The sequence below is a fragment of the Ictidomys tridecemlineatus genome, chromosome 10, assembly GCF_052094955.1.
Source record: "Ictidomys tridecemlineatus isolate mIctTri1 chromosome 10, mIctTri1.hap1, whole genome shotgun sequence".
Classification (NCBI taxonomy): domain Eukaryota; kingdom Metazoa; phylum Chordata; class Mammalia; order Rodentia; family Sciuridae; genus Ictidomys; species Ictidomys tridecemlineatus.
The window spans coordinates 136,135,477-136,154,694 of record NC_135486.1 but is presented as its reverse complement, the minus strand read 5'-3'; the positions used below and the strand labels follow the sequence as shown (position 1 = coordinate 136,154,694).

General features: G+C 56.6%; 1 protein-coding gene across 3 annotated transcripts; it reads left to right on the top strand.

Moving 5' to 3' along the window:
- Nucleotides 1-6,086: 6,086 nt before the first annotated feature.
- Fbxl16 (F-box and leucine rich repeat protein 16) lies at nt 6,087-17,865 on the top strand. 3 transcript variants are annotated; one of them, XM_021725372.3, is made up of 6 exons: nt 6,088-6,386; nt 12,725-13,371; nt 14,264-14,772; nt 15,150-15,256; nt 15,558-15,621; nt 15,953-17,865. In XM_021725372.3, the coding sequence occupies exons 2-6, from the start codon at nt 12,739-12,741 to the stop codon at nt 16,047-16,049; spliced, it is 1,410 nt and encodes a 469-aa protein (XP_021581047.1). In that variant the 5' UTR covers nt 6,088-6,386; nt 12,725-12,738; the 3' UTR covers nt 16,050-17,865. The 3 variants fall into 3 exon arrangements, with proteins under 3 accessions (XP_040134437.1, XP_021581047.1, XP_005323697.1); XM_005323640.5 differs by having other exon boundaries at nt 6,090-6,386; nt 15,172-15,256; XM_040278503.2 differs by lacking the exon at nt 15,150-15,256 and having other exon boundaries at nt 6,087-6,386; nt 15,953-16,090.
- Nucleotides 17,866-19,218: the final 1,353 nt, after the last annotated feature.

Here is a 19,218-nt window from a genome sequence, read left to right as displayed (position 1 = left end):
AAATGAAAGTAACCCAATGTCCATGGCAAACACATTATATCCACAATAGGTTATTATTACTATTATATCATTCTGTTATTCAAAACAAAAGTTCCACACCTGCTATAATATGGATGAGCCCTGAGGAAATGAGCCAGTCACAAAAAGACAAATACTATGCAGTTCTACTTATATGAGGTTCCTAGAGCCGTGACATTCACAAAGGTAGAGGAATAGTTGGGTTTTACAGGCTTGGTTTCAGTTTGAGGAGATGGAAGGAGCTCAGGACATTGGTTGTACACTAGTAAGAATGTGCTTAATACTACTGAACCTAAGAGGGTTGATAGGCTGGGTGCAGTGTTGCACACCTGTCATCCTAGCTACTTGAGAGGCCAAGACAAGAGGATCTAAATGTTCAAGGCCAGCCAGGGCAACTTCATGAGACCCTGTCTCAAAAAAAGGGGGGGGGGTGAGGATATAGCTCAATTGGTAGAGTACTTATCTTGCAAACACAAGGCCCTGGGTTCAATCCCCAGTAGCCCCCCCCAAAAAAAAATCCAAAATAAATAAATGAAAAAAGGGCTGAAGCTCCATAGTAGATCACCCCTGGGTTCAATCCCCAGATCCAAAAATTAAAAAGGAAAAAAGCAAGAGAGCCCAGTGTGAACAGAAGGTTCATCAGATATTTGAAGAAGGAAGGGGGACCCTTGGGTCAGCTGCCACAGCTGTCCTGGCCCAAAGGCTGCACCATCACCTTCTCCATCATCACCAGGCTGCAGCTACCCAAGCCCAGGCCCCTGGGGCATTTAGTGGGCTCCAGGCGCCCTCTGGAGGAATGTGAGGAGTCAGCCTCAGAATCGCGCCAATAACTCCAGCGTTCACCCAGAGAAGGGGACAGTGTCCTGGGTGCAAGAGACGGGTTCCCAGAGGGTGACCTGGTTTAAGCTGCCTCCTCAACACTACGCTCCTTCTGCTGCTTGCACCATGCCCATCTTTTGGTGATAATGCGATGATGTTGTTACCAAGGGAGAAAACCCAGAGAGAAACCATTTCTCATAGCTCCTGTCCCACCCAGGGAAGCACCTCGGTGCTTCAGCCATTGAGTTCCAATGCCATGGGCAAGGATCCTGAAGGCCATGTGTGGCCTTAGTTGCTATGGGTACAGGATACAATGCACCTAGTGCCTGTGCTCAGTAACTACCTGGAGAGCAAATCAGGGAAAGGTAAAGTGAATGAATAAGGTCCTGACCTTGGGGAACTTGCCGACTGCTGCCAGTTGGGGCTCGCTTAAGTGTATTCACATCAGACCTCGAAGGCTTGAATTCCCCCTGTGAGAGTGAAGAGATCTGAATGGCTGTCCCCCCTTTCCCAGCTTCTGCTCTGCCTGGCTTTGGCCAAGTGGCATGCAGCATCCCAAAGCCTCCTGTCCCAAAGAGGGGTGGCCAGCCTGGGAGAAAATCCTGAGGCCTGGCTTCCCCAAAGGAACCTTGGAGGAGCAGCCTGATGGAGGTGAGGAGCAGTAGAGGCCTCAGGCACTGCCATAGGGTGCCACCTCTCAGATGCCCACCTCTGCTATTGCACAGCCCTCAGGAACAACCCCCAGAGCAGAGTTAAGGGGGTCAGGGGGCAATGGCCTCAAGACTGATGGAGCTCAGAGCAAACCTAGACCACTTGGAGTGGATGGTGGGGATGGCAAGGCGAGCCCTGCCAGCTTTACTGACCAAGGTGAGCTTGCCTCAAGGTACCAGTGAGCAGAACTCTGGAGGAAATGACCAGAAAGCCCAGAGAGAATAGTCAAGTCTCCAGCTTGCACAGGGTTCTCTGCCCAAGTCTCAGATTTCACTGGTAGCCAGGTGAGGGAGAGATGTGGGTGACCTGAGGCTGGCCCTCCCTGTGTCCTCAGATAAGGACTTGGCACTGAGATCCCTACAACCAGGAATGGTCACATGTGCTGCTCTGGATGGCCCTGGCATAGTGCTATAGCCCTGGGTATAAGGAGATAGTTTCTACAACTGAGGGATGGGGCTATCAGAGCCATCCAGTAACATGCTCAGTGGCATCTATCATGAGCACTGACCTGGGTCATCCACACAGCTTAATCTATGGAAACTCGGAGTGCTCTCAAGCCACCAGCTCTTTGGGCTGGGGTTCCCAGGAACAGTCATAGCTGCCGACTATCCCAGGGAGTCTGTGCAACCTATGGCTCCTGCCCACCTTCTGCCCTGCCCCTCAAGGTGTGGGAAGCAAGATTTCTATTTCAGATGTTTTTCTTCACTTGCTGAGAACCCCCCCCCCCAAATCTCTAGAGCTGAAAATGCAGCTGCTGATTGATTTGCACTTGAGCTAAAAATAGCTGCTGGCTCCAGCCAGGGCCAGGAAAATATCCCATTGCTAGGAGACGACCGTTGCTGGGAGACCGCCATCGCTAGGCGACTCCGTGTTGCTGCGGTGACAGATGGGCCCTGAGTCATCCTCAGCCGTGACAGGGGGCGGGCCAGGATGGAGCAGGAGCTGAGGGCAGCAGTGCCACACCATCCTCACCTATGGCCACCACAGCCACCTTGGCCACCATGGCCATGAAGTTCTCACACCTGTGGACATGATCTTCCACAGCCAGATGACCCACCTGCCTATCCCCAAGACTCTCTGCCTATCTCCTCTGCCTCCAAGCAGGGTCAGGGGAGTGGAAGCAGGGTGCCCCCATCTGGTCCCAGGATAAATCATTTTGCTCTTGAAGGGGCTCTCACCATCAGTACTGTGCTGAGATCTTCAGGGTCTCCCTGTAGAGTCCAGACCCATTTCCCAGGAAGGGCTCAACAAGGGGGAATGCCTGAGCCCCATCTGGGGAGGGTGTGACTGACCTAGGTCTGGGGCTCCAGGGCACAAATTCCATCCCAGAGCCCTCAAGGACCTCCCATGAAAAGACTGCAGCAGGCTTCAGAGCCCACTCCACGTGGGGTAACATTTTTAGCTCTGATGTTACCATTACCCCCTCTCACAGCCCTCCAAGGCCTCAGGGCCAAATGTGCCAGCAGCCTCTGGTCCTCAACCCTCCTTGACTCCAGGACTGAGGCCCACAGTGGCACAGATGTGGAAGACTCCTCTGTTCTGAGGCATCAAGGCAAAAGGTACTCCAGGTGAGGGTCTCACTACGTGAGGAGTGCTCCAGGTGAGAGAGTGCTTTAGTTGAGGGAGTCTCCAGGTGAGAGGGTCCTTCAGCTGAGGATGCTTCAGGTGAGTCCAGGGAGGGACGCTGCATGTGGAAGGTACTCCAAGTGCCCTCAGGAGCCCAGGTCACAGGCCCTCGCATACCAGTCCCCAGAACTGATAGAGGAAATGAGCATCTTCTGTGAGCTGGCCCCCGTCGGTGCCCCACACTTATACATTCATACGTATATAACTTTATTTTTTTTATGTGGCGCTGAGGATTGAACCCAGTACCTCACATGTGCTAGGAGAGTACTCTACCACTGAGCCACAACCCCAGGCCCAGTAACCCATATTCTCTTTTAAAAAATATTTATTTATTTTGAGGTACTAGGGCTTGAACTCAGGGACATTCAACCACTGAGCCACAACCCAGCCCTATTTTGTATCTTACTTAGAGACAGGGTTTCACTGAGTTGTTTAGCATCTCACTTTTGCTGAGACTGGCTTTGAACTCGTGATTCTCCTGCCTCAGCCTCCCGAGCTGCTGGGATTACAGGCATGCACCATTGTACCCAGCTTCGTACCTCACATTCTTTAAAGGAGATTAAAAGCCACTTAGCAGCTCAACCTCATCGAGGTCAGTTTTCTCTGCGGGTAAATGCTGTTCTCCAAAGACATCTTATAAAATGGGACATATCCCCACAGGGAAGCCCCAAATCCTGGTGCTGGCAACCTGTCCTTCCTCCTTCCCCACTGTGTGCTGGGCACCTGTGTTGTGCTCAGTGCCCAGGGGCACAGCAATGGGAACGAAAACACCCTCCTGGCCCCCAGAGGAGGCTGTCAGCCGACAGCCCACTCAAACACAACAACAGCCAGCCAGCAGACAGACCAGGAGGGCATAGGAAGGGAAGGTCTTGGGGGAGAAAACAGCTGCCAAGGTCACCGGAGTCATCCAGGTGCATGGGAATGAGCAGCAGGAGAGACAGCTGATGCAGGTGAGGGGTAGACCACGTTAGGGTGCTACAGGCAAGGGACATGGCACCCTCCTGGCCTCAGGGGATGACCAGCATGGCAGAAACTCCAAGAGCCAGGGATTAGGTAGAGCATGAGGCTGTGGGCCATCAGGGCTTGATGTTCAGGGCTTTGAAGAGTGCATCCTGGAATGGACAGAGCCCTGGGAGGGACTGGACCATGCCTGGCACCTGAGGAGAACAGAGGGGTAGAGAGATCATGCTGGCAGCCATGGAGGAGAGAGAGGAATGCACCTGACATGGGGAGGGTGACAGAGGTGGAGGGAAGCAGGTGGGACCTCTGGTGATAGGAAAGCCAAGCAGCCTTCTAAATAATAATCTCTAATGTCTCTGTGAGCAAACACTATCCTTGCTCAGATTCTTCAAAGGCAGGGCTGCTGATTGGGGCCCATTCCAGGGCTGTGTGATCCCAAATCATTATGTGCATTGGCCTTCCCCACGTCCCCCCTGTGCACTTGGGTGTGCTCATCTAGTGGAGCCAGGAGCCAGGTCTCAGTGCCACCTGAAGCACTCATAGTGCACACCTGCTCACAGCAGGTGGCAGAAGCAGCTGCTGGAAGGTGACGGCACAGGTAGGACAGATGCCCTCTTAGCACCAGCATCTTCTTGGGCTTCATCCTACCCATCCCATGCCAAGCTGCCTTCTGTGGTCCACATTCAGGCAAGGCCACACAGATGCTGCCCTCACCCGGCTGCAGCACCCTGGACCCAGTGAGGACAGCAAGGAGAATACTCCATTGTACCCCACCAAACCAGCCTGAGTCCAGCCAGCCTGACCCTGCTCTCCATTGCACTCAGGCCTCATGCCAGTCCCACTGGGCCCTGCTTCCCAACACCAGCTGGCTTCATTTTGTTAAGACACCGAGTCCTTTAACTTTTTTTTTTCCCCTGCTTCCAATACCCTGCTCTGCTCTCCCCCACCTGACACTTCTGCCATTCTGTTCCCCAGGATGGGGCACCATTAGCATCTCTCCTTCAGCCCTGAGGCTGCTGGGAGATCTGGTGCACCCTGTAGCCTCTACAGGGACTCCCATATCCATCCTTACCCTGCCTGCAGCAACTACCCTTCCTGACCTCTAGTCCATCTCTGGGGATCTTTGCACTCCACTTCCAGAAACACTCCTTCGTCTCACCCTTCAGGTCTCAGCTCACGGTGACATCCTCAGGATCACCACCCTCTTGAGGTCACCACCATGGTACCCTTTCATCATCACTCTCTGAAGTGATATTGAGTCACTTGTTTGCTTGGTTCCGCAGGTATGTGCCTGTACCAAGAGGGTTCCTGAGTCTGGCCCGCAGCAGGTGTCAGGGATTGGGAAGCCAGCAGGCCTGGTCTCCAACTCCCTTGGAGGGTGCCAGAGGGTGGGGACAGACCACCTGGTCTCCTCAGACCTGGCTTCCCCTTCCTCGGCCCAGTAGGTGGCAACTACAATCCACTGCACGCGCAGGGCCGGCTCCCAACCCTGAAGGACCGCTGCCTTGGCCAACCGCTGGCACCAGGGATCCTGAGTTCTCCGCCCTCAGGTTGCGGGGTCGCCACAGCTTCGCGCTGGCGGGCCGCTGGAGGCTGCTCTCCGGCCGCACGCGCTGCCCTTCCCGGTCCTCCCCTCCCGCGACCTCCGGGTCTCACCGCGTGCTTGCGTTTGTTATTGTACGGGCGCCCGCAGCGAAGGCGGGTGCCGAGGCGCGCGGGTTCTGGCGCGTGCCCGTTGACCACGAGCCAGGCGCGCGCTGAGCGGGGGTGAGGGTGGGGGTGGGGCGGGGCTCAACATCCCAGGCGCCCCCTCCCGGCTCGCTATCCCGGATTGGTTCTGACGCCGGGAGCGCGCGAGGGCGCGGCGCTTAGGGCCGGGCTGGGGGCGCGCGCGGCGCCGCGAGCGGCGGCGGAGGAGCGCGGGGAGGAGCGCGGAGGAGGAGCGCGGGGAGGAGGGCGAGGGGAGGGAGGAGACACCCGCCCCGCTCCCTGCAAAGCGGCCTTATTTATCTGGGCACAGCCACAGCTTCCCCGGTGGGAGGCTCGGGCGGCCGATCCTCTCCCACCGGGGAGCTCCGCTCCGGGCGCGGCGGAGGGGGCCCGGCGGGGCGCGGGGCGCGGGGCGCGGCCGGGCTCTGCCCGCCAGTCCAGCCCCTCGGCCGCCTCCGAGCTCACCGGCGCCCATGCTGGGCTCCCTATGACGCGAGGTCGCCGGGCGGACAGCGTGGCATGAGCCAGGAGCCCAGGCCAAGGTAAGGTGTGCGCGCGCGGCAAGGCTGTGAGGCGGGGAGGGGTCTAGGCCAAGCCACGGCTGTGGCCACAATGAGGAGGGGACAGAGTGGGGGCTTAGGACCTCACAGCCGCCGCCGTCCCCAGGAAAAGGCTTACGTAACGGCAGCCCCTTCCCCACTGCACCCCGCAGCCGCTGGGCCTTCAGCCCTACCAGGCCCTCCGTAGCACCTCGCCCCAGAAGCCTGCCTGATCGAGGCCCGCTCCCCAATGGCAACGCGGTCAGGGCTGTGGATCAGTGCCACTGGAGCCGCGGAGAGGAAGCTCCATGCCCCCGCCCCAGGACACAAAATTGCAGGTCCCCAGCCCCCACGCTTCCTGGCTGGGTTTTGGACTCTGGGCCCCCTACTCCAGTGTCCTTAGCCCCTGAGTCTAGTGACAGGTGTTCGATGTAATTAAACTCCAGGAGGAACCATGTGGGTATGTGGCCTGGGGGCTGGTCCCCTCCTGGATACCTTCCACTGACATGGACCTGTATGGAGCTGCCACCCATGATGTAGGGTGGCAGAAGGAGAAGAGGGAGTGGGCTGGCACGTCCCTGGTTTGGGAAGACCTATTAGGCCTTAGCCAAGGCTGAAGGGCCTTAGATGGGAAACTGGGCACAGGGATCCCATGCCCTCCTGGAGGTTTGGGTGGGTGGGGAAGGCTTCCCACTCACCATCCCAGGAGAAGCCTGTTAGAGCTTCAGAACCCATGGCCCAGCAGCCACTCCTCTGGCCCCTTCTGGCTCCGAGCAGGCAGATTGACCTCTGCAGGAGGACCAGATGGCAGATAGCACTTCACCTGCCTCCCTCCCTCAGGCCCCTAGTCCATAGCCATGTTGTCGCTGGTCAGTAGGCAGCTCAAACCTACTGGACACAGGGCCCTCTCTCCCAGCCGCCCCCTCCAATAAAATGCTGGACAGCAGCCTCAGAGCTGAAGGCCTGGGCTGGGCAGGGAGCCTGAAGCTTTGGGGCTGCCCAGGCCAGGGACTGGATGAGGAGCCATCAGGAAGGAAGGGACATTCAAAGCCCAGCTGTAAACATGGGCAGTGCGTGGGGATGCCAGGACTCAACTGGCATTGTTCCTATCACTTCCACTACCTTCTTCTCAACCACTGCTTACCTTGCACCCAGCCTATCAGCTGAACACCCCACCACAGGGGATGTTCAGGGAGCAGGCTCACCCCTCCAGCCCACACCCACTTTCAAGGTACTGAACAAGTTCTATTCTCCACTGATGAGAGGAAAACAAGTCCCCAGGTAGGAGGGACCTAGGCCCAGGAAACCCTGAACTGCTGAGATGTAGGCACGCCCCCAGGGTGGAAGAGGGGCTATTCCTCTGGCATGCACTGACTGCTTGCAGAACCTGTCTCCTCCCCTGTGCTATGCCTCCAAGGCTGGTGCAGGGGGGGAAGATAGGGAGGGCAGCAATGGAAGCTCTAGGGGACTAGTGGATAGCCCAGAGCCTTCCCACTAGTAAGTAGTCCAGTAGGAATCAGTGGCTGCACCCACTGCAGAGGGTGCATGCAGACTATGTCCTTTCATTTGGCAAGCACCCAAAGCAGCAGGTACTAAGGGAACTATCCTAAGCCTTGGATGCTCATATTCTTTAGAGCAGGGGAGCCAGATGAGCCTGAATCCAAGGTCCACTCCTTAGCCCTGCATGACTGAGCTGCCCTGGACTTGATCACAGGGCCTCAGTGTGCTGGAGCATCTACATAGGTCTGTCTCAAGGCCCATGTGCACCCTGGGCTAAAAGTCTTGTGCACCCCAGAAGCATCTCCAACTGAGGGTGGAAGGTGCTCCCCTCCCACCCTCAACTGGAGACACGTGCAGTGGCAGGGATGTGCCTGAGTCACGGGGTTGTCATGGAACGTGTCAGCCTGCACCGTGCCCCCAATCCCAACTACTGTGGTTGTCACTCTGGTCCATGGGGGCTGCCACTGCAGACAGCCTGATGTGAATTTTTGGTTACCCATGCCTTGCCTAGCTCCCAGGTCCTCAGCAGGCAGAAGGAGCTGGTCAGTACAAGTTCTCTGGAAGTCACACCTCCCAGAATCCAAGACACATTATATCCTGACCTGGTGCTCAAGAGATGGGGCTATCAGAGATGGGAGAAGAGTCCCCAAAACTGGGGGAGATAAGAGGCAAGGATGTTGGTGGGCATGCAGATTGCAGCCTCTGGAAAGAAAGCAAGAGGACAGTAGGAATCCTGCTGGGTGAGGCTCAGAGAGACCACTAGCCCAAATCCCAGCAGAACACAGAGAATTCCATGAAACAGAAGAGGACAGAGCAAGGAGCCATGGATGTGCACCTATGCAGGGGCACTGGGGAGCAGATAGCCTAGAGGTCTTGGGTTAATCACAGCTTTCACAGCTTCTGAAAAATCGCCCTCTGAGCTTTGCTTTCCCAACCCCTGGTCAGGTGGTATGGGAAGAGCTCAGGCCAGCAATGGGAAAGAACTAGGCAGCATTTCCCTTGTCCCTCTCTCCTGGAGGCACTGCCCTCTTCCCTAGGGTCAGGCCAGATTATGGGGGATGGACAGCCAGTGTCTTTATCCCCATAGCTCCAGAAGGGGGACTTAGCAGAAAAATAGATGCAAGGTGTCTTCTTTCCCCAGGTTCTGCGTATTCCAAGGCCTATCTCAAATCCCCGGGGTCTTGAGAGTCTTCCCAGCGACCACAGTACCAACTCAGTCCCAACCCCAGTGGCCTCCCTTCCCTATGAACACTGATCCCTATCACAACTGTGATTAAGTTCTTGATAGCCTGCCTCCCCTCTCAGTCAGCCTCCTGTTCTCCCTTGAGCCTCTCGGGCCTCTGTACAGCCTTGCTAACTGGGCTGCCATTTCTCGCCTATATTTGCTGTCTGTTCTCAAGAAGTCCCCAAGCCAGCAAAGAGGTAGATAGTGATGACAGCCCCGGAAGTGGGTGAGACCCTGGAGATGCCCAGTCATAGAGGCAAGAGTGGGGCTCACACCTGCAGCTGGAGTAGAGGAATGGGGGACTGGCTGGGCCAGGTGTGAGGGCTGGAGGGGAGGCTCTGAGGCTTACCTGGGTCTTAGGGCCCAATGACCTGGTAGGCAGAAGAGGTAGCTCCTTGTGGGGCTCCAATATGGCCATCTGTGAGTCATAAAACTGCCCAGAGCTGGAGTCCTTTTGGGAGCCCGCAGTGCCCACTGCACTCCTTTAGCTCCTGATGTGACTCTGAGGAGAACAGAGTCCAGTCATCACTCCCCAGGAGCACCCCGATCTGACCCTGGCTTGGGCTCACAAGTTCACGCTAATAACCACTGCTTCTGTTTTCCCCAGTAGCCCCTCCACAGCCTATTCCAACAGGGAACCTCCCCAGAATTCCACTCTAACTGACCAGAACATACCAGGACTGCAGTTGTCATGCAAACTTGGTTGACGTTTTCAAAGCCTCTATTCCCAGGGTCAGCTCCTAAGGTGCTTGTCCCTAAGGAAGAACCAACCCTGAACAGCCTGGCAGCTGTGCCTGCGCTCCTAGCAGGAAGCTCCAGGCAAGCTCTCAGAGTCACCCTGTTGGAGAGCAGCTGCAGTGTCAAGGCAGGGGGAGAGGGCCTTGGTCACCATCCAGCAGAGTGGCAGGGACAGGAGGAGGGGCCCTTTTCAGAACCCTCCAGGGACCTCTTGTCTAACTGGCAGGAAGGCCCCAGTCTCCCAACGTGAGCTCTGCCTTTTCCCAAGGCCTCAACCCATGGACCCAGGTGTGGTAGAGGCTTCTAGGGCTGGGTTAGTCAGGCCAGGAATGTGAGCAGCCGGAGCCCCCATAGAAAGTGGGCACAAAGTTGGGGAGTAGTGGCTGTCTTTGTGGTGCAGTTCCAAGCCAGGGCAGAAGGCTTTGGATGGGAGTGTGGGTTGAGGGTCAGTCAGAAGCCATCCTCAGCCTGTTCCTCCCTCCACAGACGCTCAGACCACCTTGTTTTCACCAGCTCTACCTTGAGGCCTGAAGATAGGGATGGGACTTGAGCTCCTGCACATGTGAGCTCCCATGGAGGGACCGCAAGGAGTCCTGCAGATGCCCGGGGCACCCACGTGCATCCCCCCAATTTGGGTGCTCCACGTGCACACCCGCGGCTGGGAGCATTTTCAGGCTAAATCCGCACAGCTCTTGGAATATTTCTTCCTTGGTGCCGCCTCCGCGCCTCCTCCAGATCCTAGCCGAGCAGGCCGCTTCTCCCCCCGCCCCCCTCTGCCTCTGGGGGCCCCTCCCTGGTGAGCTAGGTTTGCCAGGCTTTGGGTTTATCGGAACCTCCCTCTCAACCCCGTCCTCCTCTGTCAGCGGCCGGCCTGGCCCCCGGGAGCATGCACGGCCGCTGTCCATGGTGCTACAGGCTGGGCGCTGAAACTTGGTCTGCGGGAAAGGGTGGAGTCCGGGTGGGTGGGGCATTCTGGACGTGGAAATCAGGGCGCCCTAGGTCTAGGGAGCAGGGCGCCCATTCTGGGGACATGGCGTATATTCAGCCAGGGGCTGCCTCTTCATTCTCTGTACAACTTCCAGAACGGCCTTGCTGGGGCAGGAGTGGAGGCGGTCACGGGCCTCACCCTGGTCCTTTAGGGGGTGCCACTGTCCTACCGTGGTCCACATTTCCCTGTACTGACACTGGAGTAGCTCTGTGTTAGGCCTCCTCCACAACTGTGATGACACTGTGACTCACCAGCACCTCAGGTTCCTTATCTGAAAACTGGGGTACCAATAATGGCCACCCCCCACCTCCCTCCCACCATGGTTCCTGTTCTCTTGGAAACTGTGGGAGATGGACAGACAGAGTCCTCAGTCCTGCAGCAGCTCTAGATGGAAGACGGCCAAAAGGGGGACAGGAACTGTTCTCTTCCTGAGGGTCTGCATATTGTATCCACCCCAAGCCTTGGGAAGTCCTTAGGGTTCTTCTCAGACACTACTATGGTGATTCTGTGAGACTTCTGTGAGGTGATGGCCCATCTTCATCAGGCAGGAGGAGAAGGGAGAACTGGAGCAGCTCCTGCCCTTCCTCTGAGACTGTGGGGCAAGAAGATGGGGACCTGCATGTAGGTTCCTGCTTGGTCCCGGGGTCACCTACAGACCCAAGAAGGTAGATCATGCATTGCTTTTGGTTCTGCCCTGAGGCCCAAAAGGTAACTCCAGGTCGCTGTCCAAGATTTACTGGGCATCATGCAGGGGTTGAAATGAGGAAATGGGGGCTCTGAAAAGGCCAGTGGCTAGCTGAGACCACAATTCAAAGCGGGGCCTGTTTGGGGTCCAGAGTATGGGACCTCAAGTGTGTACCAGTGAGACCTCTGCGTGTTCTGCTTCCTCAATGGATGTTGGATGGGGGTGAGCAGGAGCCAGATGATGGCACTGTGAGTCTCACTGCTTCCCCCCACCATAGCTTTCTGTGCTGTGTCTTGTGCCACCCAGTTATAGCCTGAGGAGGGGAGCTGGACTAGGTGTGCTGGACTAGCTGTGGCCTTACTCTCATCTTGTGGGCAATGACCCTGGCCTGAGAAGAGTCTTCCTTGGGGCTCTCATCAGCCAGCTGTGGTCCAAACTTTGACTCCATCATTTAACTGATCATAGCCTCAGACAAGCAATTCACCTAACCTTGGGCTTGTCTTCCTCATCCATACAATGTATACAGTCACCACAGCACTATCCTCATCAGCATAGGTGAAGAATTATAGAAAAAGCATGTGTTGTACTGGGATGTAGCTCAGTGGCAAAATGTTAACCTTGCATTGCCAGAGCCCTGGGTTCGACCCCCAGTTCCAATAAATAAATAAATAAATAAATAAATAAATAAATAAATAAATAGTGTGTCCAGGGCTCACCATGCTGGGGAAAATAGCTTCTCTCTCTCTCTCTCTGGGCAGACCCTGAGGCTCAGAAGGGTACAAGAGGCCCTTCAGAGAGCTGTGCTGGCATCCTGTAGAGGTGGGTTGCCAGAGACTGCCCCAAACTCTATCCTCAGTTTCCCAGTCCCTGACCAGAGAGTTAGGGTCCTGGTGATAGGCAGAGGAACACAGGTGAAGGGAGTGGTCAGGGACTTCATCTCTCCACCTCTATTCTCTCATGTGTGAAATGGGAGTAAGCATCCAAGAGTACCATGAGCAGAGCAGGTTGAGTTAGTGCACACAGTAGGTGCTAAATGAGTACAGAGATCATTGCCTCCCCTTGCTGCACTCAACCAGGGAGGTACATACTTAGAGCTTGGTTCTAGGAGTACCATGGTGGGGGGCACCCAGGGATGGGAAGGAGCAGGCTTCCTCAGCCTTCCCAGAGACTGTCAGACTCACTTGCCCCTCTTGGCCTGTCTGCAGAACATTCGAGGAAGATGTCGAGCCCCGGTGTCAACGGCGACCCCAAACCTCCATGCTTGCCTCGAAATGGCCTAGTAAAGCTGCCGGGCCAGCCCAATGGCCTGGGAGCAGCCAGCATCACCAAGGGCACTCCTGCTGCCAAGAACCGTCCCTGCCAGCCACCGCCCCCACCCACCCTTCCACCTCCCAGCTTGGCCTCCCCGCTGTCCCGGGGCACACTTGCTGGGGGCCCCTGCCCCTTGGCAGGTGGACCAGCCTCAGCCTCGGTGCCTGGACCCCCAGCAGAGCGGCCGCCATTGGCCACAGATGAGAAGATCCTCAACGGCCTCTTCTGGTACTTCTCAGCATGCGAGAAGTGCGTGCTAGCCCAGGTGTGCAAGGCCTGGCGGCGTGTGCTCTACCAGCCCAAGTTCTGGGCAGGCCTCACACCTGTACTGCACGCCAAGGAGCTCTACAATGTGCTGCCTAGTGGTGAGAAGGAGTTCGTGAACCTGCAGGGCTTCGCTGCACGTGGCTTTGAGGGCTTCTGCCTGGTTGGGGTCTCCGACCTGGACATCTGTGAGTTCATCGACAACTATGCGCTCTCCAAGAAGGGGGTCAAGGCCATGAGCCTCAAGCGCTCCACCATCACGGATGCCGGCCTAGAGGTGTGCCCCCAAAGTGGTCCAGGTGGCAGGGACAGACAGCAGAGCTGTATGGGTGTGGAAGGGTATGGAGCACAGAGGAAGCTTAGCACAACAGAAAACAAAGAAGCATATCATTGCCCTAAGGAGGAGCACTGCCAGGGATCAGGGAGGACTGGCTACATAGTTTGTGGGACCTGATGCAAAGTGAAAATGTGGATGCTTATTCAGAGATGATTAAGAATCTCAAGATGAGCTAGGTGAGGTGGTGCATGCCTATAATCCCAGCAGCTCAAGAGGCTGAGGCAGGAGGATCACAAGTTCAAAGCCAGCCTCAGCAATTTAGTGAGGCCCCTAAGCAATTTAGCAAAACTTTGTCTTGAAATAAAAAATAGAAGGGGCTGGAGGTGTGGCTCAGTGGTTAAGTGCCCCTGGGTTTAATCCCTGGTACCAAAAAAAGAATTTCAAGGGGGCAACAGCAGAGCAATTAAGTATGAGACAGAAGGAAAGTCACTTCTCACTGGCCTTGGGTGGGTAGGATGCTGGAGGGAGGTGAAAGGTAGTTGAGGAAGGGTCTCCTATTAGCAAAGGTCAGAGGAGCAGTGAACAACCTGCCCAGTCCCCACTATCTGGACTATACCTACTGTTCTGAGCACCTACTCTGGCAAAGCCATGGCTCCTGGGGCCCCTGTGCCATGCCCCTCTTTGGAATGTTGTTGAGGTGTTACACTATAAGTGCAGTCCTCAGAGTTCAACATACTTGCACAAGTCCACACCCAAGAGACTACTGCTTCCTGGCTCCCAGCAGCTCATTCCAACCCATCTCAGGCAATCCTCACCACACCCTGAGGGAGGAGCCTACTGGGGAGGGTTGGGGAGCAGAGCCAGGCATGGCCCTGACCTGTGCTGCCCACAGGTGATGCTGGAGCAGATGCAGGGTGTGGTGCGCCTGGAGCTGTCGGGCTGCAACGACTTCACTGAGGCAGGGCTATGGTCCAGCCTCAGTGCGCGGATCACCTCGCTGAGCGTGAGCGACTGCATCAATGTGGCTGACGACGCCATCGCGGCCATCTCGCAGCTGCTGCCTAACCTGGCGGAGCTGAGCCTGCAGGCCTACCACGTGACGGACACAGCGCTGGCCTACTTCACGGCGCGGCAGGGTCACAGCACGCACACGCTGCGTCTGCTCTCTTGTTGGGAAATCACTAACCACGGCGTGGTCAACGTGGTGCACAGCCTGCCCAACCTCACAGCACTCAGCCTCTCAGGCTGTTCAAAGGTCACCGATGATGGTGTTGAGCTCGTAGCCGAGAACCTACGCAAGCTGCGCAGCCTCGACCTGTCATGGTGCCCTCGCATCACAGACATGGCACTAGAGTATGTAGCCTGCGACCTGCACCGCCTGGAGGAGCTTGTGCTGGACAGGTGCGCATGTCCCTGCACCCACTGCGGGGTCACCATGTACCGGAAGCCTAGAGTGGGTGGGTCTGAGTCCATGGGCTTCTGGTGTGGGCGAGGCTGCTGAGGGGACAGACAGTGACAGATCTATGGTGTAGTGGGCAGCACCAGCGAGAGCAAAGTGCCAATAGTCGGGGGAACTACAGCAATGTTTAGTTGAACCCAAATCCTTCCCAGAAGCTGGTGCTAGGACGTGTGTGTGTGTGGGGTGTATTGAAGAGAGGTGGGCTACAGGATGGTGGGGCCATCGTGGGTGAGGTGGGGGTTTGCGCTAGTGACAAGGTGGGGTAGGGGGTAGGGCGCGGCAGTTTAGGGGGCGGGTGAAGTGATTTGAAGGTGGGCAGTCCCCCTCTGGTGCCACCACAGGTGTGTACGCATCACGGACACTGGCCTCAGCTATTTGTCCACCATGTCATCCCTCCGCAGCCTCTACCTGCGATGGTGCTGCCAGGTACTGGACCTTCATGCCTTCTGTGATAGGGGGATAGGCAGGGGTGGTGGGGGGTGAGGGGAAAGCACCAGCCTGCTTACCTTTTTCCGGCCCCACTCAGATCCCACAGGGGTCTAAGATCCATCTGCACTCATTAGCAAACCTAGACAGAACAGGTGGGGACCCCAGGGTCCTCAACAGCACTTCCCAGCCTCTGGCTGGTGGGAGGGGGGGCATTGAGAAACCTCCATCTTGAACCCTGCCTTCAGCAACTCCTGCGGCTCCAGGTTCAGTTAACTTGCCCTCTCCCACTTTTGCCCAGGTGCAGGACTTCGGGCTGAAGCACCTCCTGGCTATGAGGAGTTTGCGTCTCTTGTCTCTGGCAGGTGAGACCCTCCCTCCCCTGCATGCCTCCCAGGCAGTGTCCACTACACTCATCTAGTCCTCCCTTGTGCGGATTCACACCTGACTTTGGCTGGCTGAGTTGCAGGTTCAAGTTAGGAGGGGGGCAAGCTGTAGTCCATCTCAGGCATCGCCAGGCTCCTCCCAGAGCCACTCGGCCCAAGGAGGCCCCTGCCACTCAGCAAGGACCTAAGAGCCCAGCATGGGCCTCTCCCACTCAGCTCAAGGCCCATCCACAGAGTGCTGGCCCGTGGGGTCCCAGTTTTCTGTCTCGCAAAGCTGAGCCCCACCGTTATTCCCACTGGTTTGACTCAGGCTGCCCACTGCTGACCACCACGGGGCTGTCGGGCTTGGTGCAGCTGCAGGAGCTGGAGGAGCTGGAGCTGACCAACTGCCCGGGAGCTACACCTGAGCTCTTCAAGTACTTCTCGCAGCACCTGCCCCGCTGCCTAGTCATTGAGTAGCGCTGGGCTCCCACCCAGGCCTCGGGAACCCGCCACGCTCTGGGCGGGTCGAGGGGCTCTTCCAGGCCCCTCGGTGGACCTTGCCCAGCAGCCGCGTATGATCCGCGCGGGAGGCGGGACGAGTTGAGGACAGCCCCGCCCCGCGCCGCCCTCGGCCCCCTCCGCTCCTCTTTCTGTCCGCCCCGGGCAGGGGACGACCGGGCCAGCCCCACGCACGCACGCACACTCGGGGACTTTGTGCATGCCCCTCGTGCCCGCACTGCACGCCCGCCCTCCACCACACCACAGCCGCCGCCATCACTCGCCCGCCCCGCTGAGTGGCTCGGTCCCTGGGGGGCACTCTGAGTCCACCTGCCCCCCCCCCCCGCCGCTGCCTTCCTTGCCACACCCCGCTCTCTGCCTCCCTGCTGTCCCCCATTCCCGGCAGGGCCCAGAGGATTGGGGGGCTGGGTCCCCCAGGACTCAGGGGCCCGGAAGAGCCTCAAGGACCTTCAACATCTTCCACTGCACGGCGCCTGGAGCCCTCTCTCTTAGGGGCGAGGGGACTCAGGCCACTGCCAAAGCCATGGCCCGATGAGGAGCCCAACTCCAAGCCCCTCCTCCTCCCCCATGCCTGCCCAACACAAGGGGCCTTTTTCCCTTACTGTTGAGTGGGCAGTCCCTGTTGGCTTCCCCTCCTACACCCCCACCGACCCCAACCCCACCGCCGCCCACACTGGCCTTTTACAGATCCTTGGCCCCTGGCCCCTAGGATAGCATTGAGATGGCAGTGACCTTGGAATAATCAACATTAGCCCAGCCAAGTGCAGCCCACCTCAGTCCAGGAGTGGTACAGGCACCTAGAGAGATCCCAAGTTGGAATCATACTTAGGGTTGTCAGGCTTGGGAGCAGTCTTGCCCAGCCACAGCCCTGCGCCAGTGGGGCTCAGGCCGGTCAGCACCGCGATTCATCCTGGGCAAGTTTGTGCAGAAGCGGGCCCAGACAAGGGGTCAGGATCAGCACTGACCAGCGACTCTGATCTTCCAGTGGCCAGCACACCATCCACATTCTGCAAGGAGGGAGGGCTCCATTCTAGCCCCACCCCATTTGCCCCTCCCCAGTTTCCCAAACCTCTTCCTGCCCAAATGGGCTCCAACCATGTCCCGTGTCCTGTCTGATCCCAAGAAGTTTGGAAGTTCTGGGGGATGCTGGCACATCTTGACAATGCTGAGGAGGGGGCTGGGACCCCTTTCCATCCCAACCTTGATCCCCAGATTTAGCATCCACACCAATCTTGAGACACCCCTATTTGGTTGGAAGGGAGTAACCAGTTTCCAGAGAGCCAGAGAGAGAGCGAGTGAGAGAGAGAAAGAGAGCGAGTGAGAGAGAGAGATGCTGTTGAAGCAGAGAAACAGTTCAACAGCCCAAAGAGTTCCCTGCCCCCGAGTGCCGAGGAGGCTCTATGTGGAAGTGGTCAGGAGCCAGTTTCTTCAGGCCCTCCTCCCATAGCCCCCCCAGTAGGGAGGGGGCAGCTGTCCATTTGCCCAAAGTATTAATGCAACTGAAGCTGTGATATTTCCAACGACTGTAGGAGGAAAATTTAAGGGGAGAAAGGAAAACAAACAAAACCAACCAACCCCTAAAATCATTTTCTTATTGTACATAACGACCTCATTCTCCTGTATATGCGGAAGATATAACCTTATATTTGGTAAGTGTTTCTTGTGCTATTTTATCACGTGACCTGTTTATAAAAATATATATTAAAAAAAGTTGTAAAAATATGAGTCTGGGTTGTGTTCAGGTCACCACATGATAGTGCAGGAGGTTGTATCTGCTGTGGGTGGTCCTGGTCTTTAGACTCTCAAGCACCTCTGGATTCATCAGATGTTTGTCTTTACAACAAATATGTAGAGGCTGCATGCCCCTGCCAAAAATAAAAACTGGGCAGTGATAAGCACAGAAGTTCCCTAACCCTCTACTGCATACAGGCAGGGATGGCACTAAAATCATTACCATAATATTCCCTCAAAAATATTTAGGATTAGCAGGGTGCATTGGCCCATGGCCTCGTATACCAGCAGCTCCCAAGAGGCTGAGGCAAGAGTACTGCAAATTTGAGGCCAGTCTTGGCAACTTTTTTTTTTCCTGTCTCAAAAGGAAAAAAAAAAAAAAAGCTGAGGATATAGCTCAGTAATACAAGGGGAAAAAAGTAAGTATCTAGTATCTAGCTCACCACCTGTCCAGAAAGGCAGAAATGAACCTTTTGTCCTGTGCACAGGATAGCTGAGATTAAGCAGGGGTGAGGATGTCTCAAGAGATGGCACTGTAAATTGACAAGTTAATTTACTCCCAGAAGAGTAAGGGAGGCTGCAGATGAACAGGGCCACGAACTGAATGGGCCCTGGGAGATGGAATCCTTCTCTGCGGTGGCCTTCACACCTCTGTGTGACAGACAACTACCAGTGAACAAAGGAGCAGGCTATGACAAGCGCTGGGGAGGCGACTGTGACTGGTCAGGCCCCGTTAGATATGGTGCTAGAGAAGGCAGAGGCTGAGCATTGAAGGATAAGAAGGGCGGAGCTGGCGCTCTGCTAGCTGGACGTGGGCCCCTGGAAGGGGACTTAGCGGCACTGCTGCGGAGTCCGGAGTCTGAGGTTTATTGGCAGTGCGGTAGGAGGCCCCAGGAAAAAGAGGGACCGGACTGCCGCGCGGGGTTCAGACGGGGACCGTGGGCTCGGACAGGCGGGGATACCGCTCCCGCGAGCTGAGGGAGGGAGGAGGGAGGAGGGTGGAGGAGCCCGGCATGACAGATTCTGCTGAAGAACCTGAGCAGAGAAATACGCACCGCTATTACAGTACTGAGATTGAAATAAGAAACACGCCTGCCACTCCAGCGACGCCGAAGGCTGAGGCAGGAGGGTCGCAAGTTCAAGGCTCCAACTCGGGCCGCTTAGCAAGACCCTGTTTCAAAATTTAAAAAAGAGGGGGCGCTGGGGATGAAGCGCAGAGGAAGAGAGCCCCTAGGCTCAATCCCCATTACCGCAAGAGAAAAACGAATTAAGAAATACAGGAACAACTATCGAGGCGGAACCGGGGAGCCCGCGGGCCCGTGTCTGGGCTGCTCCGGGACCCTC